The sequence below is a fragment of the Mus pahari genome, chromosome 2, assembly GCF_900095145.1.
Source record: "Mus pahari chromosome 2, PAHARI_EIJ_v1.1, whole genome shotgun sequence".
In the NCBI taxonomy this organism is placed as follows: Eukaryota; Metazoa; Chordata; class Mammalia; order Rodentia; family Muridae; genus Mus; species Mus pahari.
The window spans coordinates 129395137-129409139 of record NC_034591.1 but is presented as its reverse complement, the minus strand read 5'-3'; the positions used below and the strand labels follow the sequence as shown (position 1 = coordinate 129409139).

Here is a 14003-nt window from a genome sequence, read left to right as displayed (position 1 = left end):
CTGACCGCGGGAAGGCGTAGGACTCCTCCCCGGGCTGCTGAGGACTTAGCACAGAGGCAAATCCCAGCACTGCTTACTGGGGCAGAGGGGACTCCTGAGCTGACAGCAAGGCCCTCATGCTATGAACACACTCTGGAAACCCTGCCCTTTACCCACTCAAGGCAAACAACAATGCAATACTTCGGTATTTGTTTTCATTTCTTAAGTTGATCTGTAGCTGGAATGGCTCCCTTCTAAACAATCGAAAGTGGTGAGCCGCACGCAGCCAAAGAACCCTGGAGCCAGGCACCCACAACAGGGACAAACATTTCACTAGGCCCTTGCTTTTACTTTCCCACTAAACCCCAGGCCCAGTCAGTGCATTTGTGGTTTAACATCACATATGTATACACACACACACACACACACACACACACACACACACAGCATGTAAAAACTCCAAACTCAAAAGAGACATAAGCAGAGGCTAGAGAGATGGGTGAACAGTTAAGAACACTTGTTCTGGTGCTGGCGAGTTGCTCAGCAGGTAAGAGCACCGACTGCTCTTCCGGAGGTCCTGAGTTCAAATCCTAGCAACCACATGGTGGCTCACAACCACCCGTAATGAGATCTGACACCCTCTTCTGGCACATCTGAAGACAGCTACAGTGTACTTATGTATAATAATAAATAAATCTTTAAAAAAAAAAAAAAAGACACTTGTTCTTCCAGAGGCCCTGGGTTTAATTCTCAGCTCACAACTGTCTGTAACCACAGCTCCAGTAAATCTGACGCCCTCTTCTGGCCTCTGTGGGTACTGCTCACACATGGTACACATACATACATACATACAGGCAAAGCACTCATACACATAAAGTAAAATAAAAATAAATGTTGTTTTTTGAGACAGGGTTTCTCTAAGTAGCCATGGCTGTTCAGAACTATCTCTGTAGAGAAAAGGCTGGCCTCAAACTTAGAGATCTACCTGCCTGTATAACACAGTGGCAAATCCCAGCACTGTTCACTGGGGCAGGAGGGACCCCAGAACTGCCAGCAAAGTCCTCATTTTATGAACACATTCTGGTAATTCTACCTTCCCCAGTGCTGGGATTAAAGGTGTGCACCATAACCACTGACTCTAAATAGAAAATGTAAAAGAGACAGAGACAGGCATGGCCTACCTCCTAACTGCTTCATATCCAGATGCCCAGAGAGCCTGTACCTGCACAAGTTTCAAAGACTCACTGTGATTCATTCGCTTGCAGCGTCAGAGACAGGGTCTCTGCTTGAAAGAAATGGCTGAATCAATTTCCAGCACTCGGGGATGGGGGTGGGAATCAACTAATTCACAAAGTGGGAATGCAAACTCGTACACAAACAAGAAACTCGAAGGGAGGACCCCATAAGCTTCTGTGAGGAGATTCCCTTGAGGCTGAGGCCCAAAAGGTGATGGGGACTGGCCTCTGGAAGAATACAGGAAAGTTCAGGAAAGACCAGAGCTCCAGGGAACAGCGTGCGCAAAGGTCCCGGGGCATTTTGATAAGTTCCATCAAACAAAGAATAGACCCTAGTGGCTGGGCTGAAGGAAGAGGCAGAGAGATGGTAGAGGTGAGGCCAGAAAACTGGGCAGGAGTGAGGCTGTGTGGGGCTTTGGAGGGTTAGACGGAACCTTGCCAAAATCCCCTTGAACCAATGTCACCTGGAGCTGTGGCCCACTTGCCCCTCTCTAGTCCAGTCTCCCTTGCGATTAGATTGAAGCCATTGAAGTCAAGGTCCTGGCTAACCAGGAACAAAAAGCCAACGAGTCTCTTCCATTGCCTCCCCTGTCACAGCGACGCCACGTCAAGGACACGGGAGCTGTCCTTTTGCATGTTGCAGCTCATCTTGGGGGGGGGGTGTTAGGTCACACCTCTGACGCAGCTGGCACTGACTCATGAAAACGCTGAGGACGGCTGAGCCTTCTCACTTAGTGGAGCCTGGTGACCACAGCACGGTTCACAGTCACAGCCTGACAGATGAACCCACTGTGCCCCAGTTTAATTGTGCGGCACATGCCCCCCCCAATGTGCTCTCCCATCACTCTCAAAACCCACAGCGACTGTAGAAAGAGCAGTTCGGGGAAGGAAATCAGGTGACCTGTCCCACACTAGCATCAGCACCTTAAAAAAAAAAAAAAAAAGTGGCCACCTTTTTAAGCTTCCTGCTGTAAAATCAGAGTAAACAGAAGCATGCTCAGACACTTGTTCCTTTGAAGTGTGAGACAGGGTCTCTTGTACCCAAGGATGACCTCAAAGTAGCCAAGACTAATTACTTCTGATCCTCCTGCCTCCACCTCTTGAGTGCCACCATACCTAGAGATGCCCAACTCCCCAAAGGGGAAACTGAGACTTAACCTAACAGCCTACCCCAATACAGATTAAGGTCAAGCTGACCTCGGTTTGTATCTTGGCCACTTACAAGGTACGTGACTTTGGGCCAGTCTCAGTTTCCACATCTATAAAATGGGAGTAACTAAACTCATGAGGAAAGGTGCTTGCTGGGACATACTGGGTGCTAAGTCCCATTATTTTGGGTTCATAGACCCTGATGTCTCAGCCTGACACAGTGACAGCTTCCAGGACAGGTCCCCAATGCCACAGGGAAATGATCCTGACTGACATTTTATTGCTCCCTGAAGCTGTGAAAACATTAGAGAGAGCAAAGACAGAAACTCTCAGATTATGCATGGGAGCCCTCTCACCTACACGCGTGCAGCCTGGCCTCTATGGAGAGGGAGGGGCCACACTTCTCTACTTTGCTCAACAGCCACCCAAAGTCCCCTGTCCACAGAGCCCCGATCCAGGAAGGAAGTGACTCTGGCTCACACGCCAAAGCCAGAGTCTGAACAGTTGGAGTTGCACAAGCACGTCGTCCAGAAAACAACGAAGCTCAGCTAGAAAATTCCAGACGGGGTTAGAACTCGGCCGCTGCGCTTCCTACTGTGTGAGCGTCCCACCTCAACACCCACAAGAGATCCATAAAAACCTGACAGGAAGATGGCAGCGGCTGACTGGAGAGGAAGGCTTAGTCACCTCTTACATCCCTTCAGACCCCCACGGGTCTCCCCCTACTCCGTTGACAGGCAGAACCGCTCAGCTACATGGGACCAGTGCATTTTCATAAGATACATTTGATAAGTTGGTCTTGTCAACGTGGTAGAATTTAAAGTCACCACAGAGGCAAACCTTTCTCTGGGCGCCTCTGTGAGGGGTTTTCTGATTTAGGTTAATTGAGGTGCAAAGTCACATGAGCATTCGGGCAGCACCGTCCCTTGGGTTGGGATTGTAGACTGTACACACAGGAGTTAAACACTAGCTCTCATGTCTGCAGTGTGACCAGCATCCCAGGTCCCAGGGCCAGGCCTCAAACTCAGAGCCAAAAAATCCCTCCTTCCTTCCTCCAGCTGCTTTTGTTGGGATTTTGTTACAGCACCGAGAAAAACTGCTAATACAACAATAAACACACACACACACACACACACACACACACACAGAGCTTTAATCCCGGCACTCGGGAGGGAGGCAGAGGCAGGCAGATCTCTGTGAGTTCAGGCCAGTCTGGTCTACATATCAAGTTCCAGGCTAGCCAGGGCTCTGTTACACAGAAAAAAACTGTCTTGAAAAACCAATAAAATAATAATAATATAAAAGTAAAAGGAAACAGCAGGTTATAGTCCAAGGCCTGAGCAACACAGGTTTGTTCTAACAACAACAACAGCAACAACAACAATAATAATATAAAAGTAAAAGGAACCCAGGTGTGGTGGTGCACGCCTTTAATCCCAGCACTCAGGAGGCAGAGGCAGGCGGATTTCTGAGTTCAAGGCCAGCCTGGTCTACAAAGTGAGTTCCAGGACAGCCAGGGCTACACAGAGAAACCCTGTCTCAAAAAACCTAAAAAAAAAAAGTAAAAGGAAACAGCAGGTTATAGTCCAAGGCCTGAGCAACACAGGTTTGTTCTAACAACAACAACAGCAACAACAACAATAATAATATAAAAGTAAAAGGAACCCAGGTGTGGTGGTGCACGCCTTTAATCCCAGCACTCAGGAGGCAGAGGCAGGCGGATTTCTGAGTTCAAGGCCAGCCTGGTCTACAAAGAGAAACCCTTGCTAAAATAATAATAATATAAAAGTAAAAGGAAACAGCAGGTTATAGTCCAAGGCCTGAGCAACACAGGTTTGTTCTAACAACAACAACAGCAACAACAACAATAATAATATAAAAGTAAAAGGAACCCAGGTGTGGTGGTGCACGCCTTTAATCCCAGCACTCAGGAGGCAGAGGCAGGCGGATTTCTGAGTTCAAGGCCAGCCTGGTCTACAAAGTGAGTTCCAGGACAGCCAGAGCTATACAGAGAAACCCTGTCTTGAAAAACCAAAAAAAAAAACGTGCCTCCTGCCCACCACAGGTTCTGTGAATATGTTGTGCCCGCTGCCTAGACATGACCAAGCAGGCCCTCCCTTCAGCTGCCCTTCCCGTCTCCCGCTCCTAGCCGGCCTCCCCACCCAGTGCATGTTCCTTCGAGTGCATGTGTTGCTACCGGCTGTGTGTATGTGAGTTCAATCATTACTGTCTATCCACCCCACTAGACAGAAGCGCCATGAGACCCAGGCTTACCCAGGCAATCAAACCCTCAGCCCCTACCAACTACCAAACTACCCTGCCAAGGTTCCAGGTGTAACAGATGCCCAGAGGTTTGAACATCAAAGTCGTACTGAGAACCGGAGACTGCAGATAGACTGGTGAGGGCCGCCATCGCAGTAGGCAATGGTCCTGCTGGAATCACCGACTGCTAGAGGCAAGCAGCGACTTGGACTGTGGCTTCCTGTTCCATCCTAGCAATGAATTGTGGGTACACTGGCGGGCAGGGGAGTGCGGATAGCCTCTTTCTGGTTGAGGTCCACTGGGTCATCAGAAGCTGGAGAGGGGAGAGCCACAGATGGTGGCATCGGACAGTGAACTCACCTAAAGAAAGTGACTGAGAGCTACCTCAACCATAAATTTATTTATGTATTTATTTATTTATTTATTTATTTGGTTTTTTGAGACAGGATTTCTCTGTGTAGTACTGGTTGTCCTGGAACTCACTCTGTAGACCAGGCTGGCCTCGAACTCAGAAATCCTCCTGCCTTTGCCTCCCAAGTGCTGGGATTAAAGGCTTGTACCACCACTGCATAAAATTATTTTTGTTGCTACTTTATAACTGTAATTTTGCTACTGTTATAAATTGTAAATGTGTTTCTCATGGCCTTAGGTGACTCCTGTGAAAGTGTCCTTTGATCCTTTGATCCCCCACAAAGGGGTTGGGGCCCCAGGTTGAGTTCCACCTTAGAGTCTCTCACTGAACCTGAAGGTCACAGTTTTCTGGGCTAGGCCAGCAAGCCCCAGGAATCAGCCTGCCTCCACCCAGCCGGCTCCTGAGTTTACAGGCGCCCATGGCCACACCCATATTTTACTCAGAGGCTGTGAACTTCGGTCTTCATGTTTATTCAGTAAGAGAGCTCACCACTGAAACGCTTCCCAGTTCAGTTTGTTTAATTATTTGAGACAAGGTCTCATTATACAGCCCAGACTAGCCTAGACGTCACTACCGTCCTGCCTCACCTTGTCCAGTCTGGCTCTCTAGGTCCCTGTAGCCCACCCTGTGTGAACAGAGCCAGGAGTCTGTCAGGGAGAGCATGAAGTACAGACGGGAAGTGTGGCAAAGGTTGTGCTGGGGAAACCCAGTCCTGTGACCTGCACTAATGTCTTCTAACTCTTGTCGGATTCCATGTCTAGCAGGTTAAATGATGACTTCGGCAAGTAAAGCTGAGGTAAAGTGAAGGAACAGAAACCCACAGGAAGGAACAGAAACCCATGTCCCCAGACATCAGTTTCCAGGCCATGCGAGTCCAGCTACTGTGAGCCTGAACTTGGCTCGTATGTAATGGTCACAAAGCTGCAATGTGTGTTTACTGAGACACTACTCAGCTCTGTGGAAGTTGCTGGGTGGCTGGGACCTTTTGGTTTTGGTGATAGGGGCCCAGATCCTTGCCTTGACAAGTGTTAACACCCATGCAGGACATCTGTTGAATACGGCTACCTTCGGATCTATCTTTAAGAAGCGTTTAGGGGTGTGGGGTGGCTCAGCAGTTAAGAGTACTGACCAGGGTTTGATTCTCAGCACCCACACAGTGTCTCACAACCATCCCTAACTCCAGTTCCAGGGGATCCGATGCCCTCTTCTGAGCTACTTGGGCACAGCACACATGTAGTGCACATAGATAAATGCAGGCAGAACACTCACACATATAAAATAAAAATAAATAAATCTTTTCTTAAAAAAAAAAAAATAAGCAAGAGAAAGAAATGTGGAGGGGCCAGGCATAGAAGCGCATGTCTTCCATCTCAGCACTTGGGAGGCAGAGGAACTTTTGAGTTCAAGGTCAGCCTGGTCTACAGAGTGAGTTGCACGCCAGCCAGGCAACACAATAAAACTCTATCACACCACACCCCCCACCCCCACAAATGCCCACAAATACACACATAGGCAAAGAGTGACACACACATATATACAACCCCACCCCCCCACACACACACACATATGCAGGCGTAAGAACGTTAGGAGGGCTAAGTGTAGTTTAGTGGTAGAAGTTAGCTGGCATGGACAAGGTCCTAGGTTCCATTTCCAGAATCAAAAAAAAAAAAAAGGAAAGAAAGAGTGGTGGGCAGAAGTCAATTTTTCAGGTTGACTGCAGCAGGGCCAAGTAAATATTAAGCAGGTAAATGCAAACTAAGGTTAAAGGCTTGGTTAGAAGAGGGAGGGGGCACACCTTAACCCAGGCACTTGAGCGCCTGAACACAGGCCCTGGGTGATCACCTCTAGACCCGGCAGGCAACTTCTTTTTTTTCCTCTATTAAAAACCCAGCAGGGGTGAGAAAAGGGAAGTGTGTCGCAGGAAGAAGACGGAGGTGCAGGGGCGAGCAGCCAGAGTCACCCAAAGACCTGCCAGGGTGTTGGGGATCCACCTCAGTTGGTTCTGTCCAGCAGGATTAAACAAAACAAAAATGTGTTTGGGGAACTGGGGGCTGGAGGGGGGGGGGATGCATAAAATGCAAAACAGGGCAGTCTGGTCTGCGATGGGTTCTAAGCAACCAAAAGCCAGGAGGTCGCGCTTCCTGCCAGCCCAGGGAGCCCACAGTTGCTGGCAACAGGCCCAGCTTGACCCTGAGTTTACAGAGTTCACCTGCCTCTGCCTCCCGAGCACTGGGATTAACAGGGTTGCACCACTGAGCCTGGCATGAGAGTTTCTTTCAATCTGGTGCTTCGGTCTTTGTTGACCTCCACGAGATTTTTTTCCTAGATTAGTCAACGATCTCTGCTGTCGGTGGTCAGGGAGTATGGCCAGGAACCTCTGGGGCTCTTCCTCTGTTAACACACAGCCTGATGGGACACCATTGACTTGCCTGGCCCAGCCATCTGCCTCTGCAAAGTGGACTAGCTGGAACCACACTGTGACCACATATGAGCTGGCAGCTCTAAGAGTTTATAATTAGTTCTTTTAAAATACAAAACCTTTTTTTTTTTTTTTTTTGAGGCAGGGTCTCACGTAGCCCAAGCTAGTTCTGAACTCGTCATGTGCTCAAAGCTGGCCCTGAATTCCTGATCCTCCTACCTCTGCCTAGTGCTGGACTGCAGACATTTGCCACTACACCAGTTAAGCCTTATCATTTCTCAGCATCTGCCACATTTCAGGTTTCTAAGAAGACAGAGAAACCAAAATTGAGGTCACAATCCTTGGGGGCTGGTCACAGTGATCAAATGAAATGCCTCCTGGTTCCAGTGACCATGGAGACCCAGGCTCCAAGAATCCCAGAGAGGGCTCTGCTTGGTATCCAGGCTGGTCCTGTCGCAGGACAATGAAAGGTAGGGTCTGAGCTCTTGAAAGGAAATTCTCCCAGGGCTGTACCAGGGGCCAGGCCTGGACTCTCTCAGCCATATCTTGCCCAAGGCCTCTCTGACCGGCCCTCGGGGAATAGGGATGAGGAACAGTGGCCTGGCACATCTCAGGACAGGACAGGATCCATTCTAGCCAGTTCTAAAGAGCTGCGAGTCAAGCAGGCTACCCTGTCCAGACTGAGAGAAGAAGCTGGAAGAAGACTGGGTAGGGAAATACAAACAGAACAGAGACAGAAGCTAGGGGAAAAGTCATGGCCACCAGGTAGGGGATTGGTTTATGGAACAATTTCTGGGAATGCAGAAGCAAGCCCGGCTGGAGACTCTCCTACTGGAACAGGCACCTCCTACTTAAACCCCAAAGGGAATGCTGTGGTGTGTTAACCACAGGTTTCCACGCGTGTTAAATTCTATCGAGTTACCTAGCGGCTGATGAGTGGACGCCGTCCCACGGTGGCCCTGTTAGCCCATGCGTGCTGCAGCACTGAGGCTGGAGCTCTCTGATCCTACTGTTGCTCTAAAAGAAGGAAGGCTTCAGGGTCATCCAGGCAAGTCCTGTGCCCTGGGTCTGCGGGCACAGCAGGCAGCCATCCCCATCCCCATCCCCACAGAGGCCAACTTCAAAGCGCGAATGGGGTCTTCCAGAGCCTTGGACACTCTTTCTTTCCTGCAGAGCCGGAGTTGGAAGCCAGGGTCTTACAGGTGCGAGGTGGTGCTCTCCCTTGATCAACGTCCCCAGCCCCCTACACAGTTTTCTTCCCACCCTTCCAGGATGCTCTCTTCGGACTGACTGTCCTGGACCGAAGTCCTTGGAGGCTTCCCTACCCTACCCCATCACTTTTATCTCTCAGTCTGGTTATTCTCCCTTCCTTCCTGCTGCTTACCGTAAGTCTCCTAATTGGCTTCCCAATATTTTTTTAAGTTTTAAAAATTAATTCGTGTGTTTGTGCGGAGAGGCACAACTACCGCAGCACATGTGCAGAGGTCAGAGGTCAACTTTTGGGCATCTCTCTTTCCACCATGTGGGTCCCAGAGATCAAACTTAGGTCAAACTTGGCAACAAGTACCCTTATTCCCTAGCCTCTAATTTTTTTTTTTTTTAAATTACAAATTAAAGATTTTAGATCTGTCTAGTCAGTGTTTCTCCTGATAAACCCAGTGCCAAGTATAACACATAGTAAGCCTGCAGAAAATATCTGGTAAATAAATAACATGGTGTGTGAATTTTAACCTGGGAAAAAAGAAGGGTCCTAGCATTGGGGTGAAGCTCACTGGTAGAGAACTCACCTGGCCCTAGTCAGTTCCACCCACCGTACTGATAAGAGATCGATAATGTCTTCAGACAGACACACAGCCCTTGCTGAGACTCCCCTGGGGACAGAATGGTTACTCACAGCTCAGGACAATCTGGGCAGCTCGGTAGAGTTCCAGATGACACAGGAGGTCCACCAGCTGCTGGACCGTGGCCTGCCGCATGGACCACCACCACAGCAGCTCCCGGGTGATGCTCACCCCCTGGACCCTCTCCATGGACTTGATCTTCCTCAGCTGGGTCAGGTCTGTGATCACGTAGGAAGCTGGAAGGCAAGAGAGGATTCCGCTTAGAACTGGAGGCACTGTCCCCAAGGGAGAGTCCCCGTCTAAGTCACTGCTCCCCCCAGATGTCAACGTGGCTACTGCAATCCAGCAGGATGGAGGGCTTAGGAGCTTGGGAGCCTTGAATGTCAGTAGTTTCTTTGCCTGGTCTCTTCCCCAGCACAAGCCTCAGTGGGGAGCAGAACTGTGCCTACTCCATCTAGAATGGGAGCCCCTGCAGGCACGGAGGAGTCTCATCCGTCTCCATCACAAATGGGGAAACCAACTGCCTGGCTCAGGGCTGCAGGGGAGGGTACACAGGAGAGGAGGGCAGCAACTCAGGGAAGCTCTCAGTCCTAGGGACGCCCCGTTCTTGCAGGACCCCAACAACTGTCCCCAGATGTTGTTCCCTGAGCCCTTGGCTCACTAAGTCTCAACCCTGGTGGGAAAAATTAGTGTGTCTATGGCTGATGAATGAAAAATGGTAGAACTGTCACAGGAACCGAGACAGCCCATGGGGTTGGCACCGTGCTAACTCTGAAGCACCGAGAAGAACTGCAAGGGACTGTGTTGGCACTAATACTAAATTATGCTTTCCTTCTTTTATTTTTTTTTTAATTTGGTTTTTTTGATCCAAGGTCTTGATGTGTAGTCCAGACCAGCCTCCAATGCAGCAATCCCCCTGCCCCTGTCTCCTACACACTAACATTACTGATGTGAGCCAACACATGTGGCTTCCCTAGGCATGCACATTTGTATATATTTGATGGTTGTTCTCATGGAAAAGACACACTCTATCCCACCCTCCCAGGCCAACTCCACTAGGCTGCTTCCTCTCTTCCTTCATACAGGTGCTGGCTTTAAGATGGAATTTGACAGACAATAGGTAAGACCTCTCCTATTTATTAGTGTTATAGTTCAAGCCTTCTCCCAGTCAATCTCCTCATAAATGGCTACTTTTTGGGGGGGGTTGTTTTTTCAAGACAGGGTTTCTCTGTGTAGCCCTGGCTGTCCTGGAACTCACTTTGTAGACCATGCTGGCCTCGAACTCAGAAATCCACCTGCCTCTGCCTCCCAAATGCTGGGATTAAAGGCTTGTGCCACCATGCCCGGCCAAATGGCTACTTTTTAGTTGCCTATTAAATTACTATTTGCCAGGCTTGATGATGAATGACTTTAATATTAGCACTCTGGGGGAAGAGGCAAGAGGCCTTTGGTGAGTTTGAGGCCAGCCTGGTCTACATAGTGAGTTCCAGGCCAACTTGGACTACCTAGTAAGACCCTGTCTTAAATTTTTTATCAAGCTGGGCAGTGGTGGAGCATGCCTTTAATCCCAGCTCTTGGGAGGCAGAGGCAGGCAGATTTCTGAGTTCGAGGCCAGCCTGGTCTACAGAGTGAGTTCCAGGACGGCCAGGGCTATACAGAGAAACCATGTCTTGAAAAACCCCCCAAAATTATCAAAACATTAATTTTATTATTGTTTTTATTGACGTGGTGCTGGGTACTGAACCCAGAGACTCATCCTACAGAACTTCAGTTAGGCCCTTCCGAGCCCATAAAGAATTTGTCAGTCTGATTGAATGGATTGTTGTGTTTTGCAGAACTAGAGCTCAAAACCAGGGCCTCATGCACACTAAACCAACCACTGAGCAACACTGCCAGCCCTTAAGTGGCCTTTGTAATTGTTATATAGGATCCCACTGATTTTTTTTTCTTTTTTGAGATAGGGTCTCACTATGTAGAACAAGCTGGCCTTGACCTCTCAGGAATCTGCCTTCCTCTACCTCCCAAGTTCTAGAATTAAAGGTATGAGACACCACACCCAGCTTTGCCACTGAATTTATTGACATGAGAGAGAGAGAGAGAGAGAGAGAGAGAGAGAGAGAGAGAGAGAGAGAGAATGATTAGACTTCGGGGTAGCATGAGGACCAAACACCAGTTGGCTTGTGCAGGAGACCCTCGACCCCATCCCCAGTATAGCCAAACAAAACTGAACAAAAATGAGGAATTAAAAAAAAATATCAAGCTTTGGTACCAATAATTCAAAAACCAGAGAACAGGAACTTATGTGGCACACAAAGTCAAGTGGCCGAGGGACTACGAGTAAACTTGGTTGGTGTAGTGCTTGCCTCCCACTCATGAGGCTCTGGGTTCGAGTCCCAGCACCACCAAAGGAAAAATGCCACTAAGCATTAAACACAAGACCAGGATGAGCTCTAGACAAAACAGCCGAACCCAGAACTCCACAAACTTTTTTCTGTTTGGAATATGAGCTTGGGTGGACGGAGCCGGGACCAGGGAGGCCAGACATAAAGCTCAGAACTCTGTAGAACTGCGGAAGAGCTATAGAAGACACTCGGAGCCCCAACAAACACAATGGTCCATGCACTGTCAGTCCCCTCTGGATAAATGAGGAAGGGCCACAACATTCTCCCACAGAGAAAGCTGCCAGAGAAGCGGCCTGTAGGAATGGAAAGTTCCAGAGTTATGGTTTTAGTCACTGGAAACTCCACATCAGATTCCTAGCCAGCAGGAAGTGACTTAAGCAGGCCCAGGGTCCCCTTCCAACTGTTCACAAGGGGCAAAGGGGAACATGTGACGTCATACCAAGCTAGCTCAGTGAGGACACTGGCGTTAGTGGGGCTCCGCCAGAGAACTAGCCAGAGCTTTGAGCCTCTGTCAATTTCAGTTTCCTCCCAGGAGAAACAGGAAGTGAACTCTGAAAAGAAATAGTTTAGTTTGCTGAAGCCGATTGTCTCTTAGGGTACTGATCCGTTAGCACTGCACCCAGGGGTGGGACAAGCAGAGATGGAGGGAGAGACGACTCAGTCACTGCCAAGGGCCCCGGCGAGAGCATAGCTCTTATTGATCTGGTCCATTATGGAAGAGAAAAATCAAAGTCCTACCTAGCAGACTCAAGGAAACCACTGACTGCATCCAGGCAGTCAATCTTCCAGAGTGTCCACGTGTGTGAACGCTACTCTTCAGAACTGGTGTCCCACAAAAGGCCCTGTGCTAACGGTGTAGTCCCAGCTTGGTGCCTGGAGGGGTGGGAGCTTTAAGAGATGAGACCCAGCCGGGCGTCGTGGCGCACGCCTTTAATCCCAGCCCTCGGGATGCAGAGGCAGGTGGATTTCTGAGTTCGAAGCCAGCCTGGTCTACAGAGTGAGTTCCAGGACAGCCAGGGCTACACAGAGAAACCCTGTCTCGAAAACAAACAAAAGAGATGAGACCCAGGGAGTCTTCCGAGTACTCAGAGATGCTCCCTCAGTGGACATGGGAGTCCGGCGCCTTCCGTAAAGAGGCTTTGCCATGAGACACTGCCACAGACGCAACGCAGAATCAAGAGACTACAAGCCAAAATCTCTCCAGCTGTGCTTTTCCCTTGCTAAGGTGATGGATGCCTGAGGGCTGCCACAGTGCCTGAGAGCTGACAGACACAGCATGTGGGCAGCCCTGGTTCAAATCCTCCCAGGTACTTCCTTGCTGTGCATTTAGCAAAGGTCTGTCAGCTCTCCCAGAGCCTCAGTTTCCTTTTGGACCTCATGGGTAGCTACATGGGCTACACGGACTCTCTACACTGGGAGACTTGAGCGTTTGGCCATGTGTTACGTCCACGGAGAAACCATTGCTTCATGCTGATTCCAGAATCGTGGGGAAAGTCTACCCATCCTTATAGTCCTCCAGAACAGGAGCAGCCCACCCTCCCAGAATGACCCTCCTAAGGGTCCTCGGCCCCTCTCCTCACTGGCCAAACTCTTTCCAGTATGGCAAGGGAAACCACTGTGTTCCTTCAGCCTCTTACAGATGAATGGCTCAGAGACACACAGTCACTTGCCTGAAGTCACACAGCTAGGAAGTGTACAAAGGCTGGAGTGCACTGGTGAGCAAGGAAGAGAGTGGTCCAGCTAAGGGGCTCCTGCAGGGGTCCCTGTGCACACTCCCAGGTAGATGAAACTTAAGAACCCCAGTTTACACAGGCTCAGACAAATGCGACAAGTCTTTGCCCCAGGAGCAAATGAGCACGGCTATGGCCACAGAGAAACAAAGGCAGAAGTCTCCCTGCTGACCCAAAGGAAGATTCATAGCTGTGGCTGTGGGCTTTTAAAATCGCTTCAGATCTTTCCACACTCCCACACAGTCTCTGCCAGGACTACAGCACAAGATCACCTCCTCTAGACCAGCTCAGCAGCCAAGACTTTGGACAGGAGGGACGATCATCCGCCTTCTCCCTCCTTTGGAGCATGTAAAACCGGAGTCCTGAGACCAGCTGGCAACAGCACAGGGAGGGGCCAGCCTTGGGCTCAGGGCAGCCTCTGGACTGGGAAAACTGCAGCCACCTGAGGGTGACTCACAGGCAAAGAGCAGGAGCCCAAAGGAGGCCAGGGAGGATGAGGGGTGTGTGTGTGTGTGTGTGTGTGAGTGTGTGTGTGTGTGTGAGAGAGAGAGAGAGAGAGAGAGAGAGAGAGAGA

At 49.7% G+C, this 14003-nt stretch overlaps 1 protein-coding gene across 1 annotated transcript in view; it reads right to left on the bottom strand.

The window, feature by feature from the left end:
- Irak2 (interleukin 1 receptor associated kinase 2) overlaps positions 1-14003 on the bottom strand; it is a 58432-nt gene that overhangs the window by 38544 nt on the left and 5885 nt on the right. Inside the window, exon 2 of the mRNA XM_021190871.2 lies at positions 9351-9533. Within this exon, the coding sequence (XP_021046530.1) occupies positions 9351-9533 (183 nt within the window). The remainder of the gene's footprint in view (positions 1-9350; positions 9534-14003) is intronic.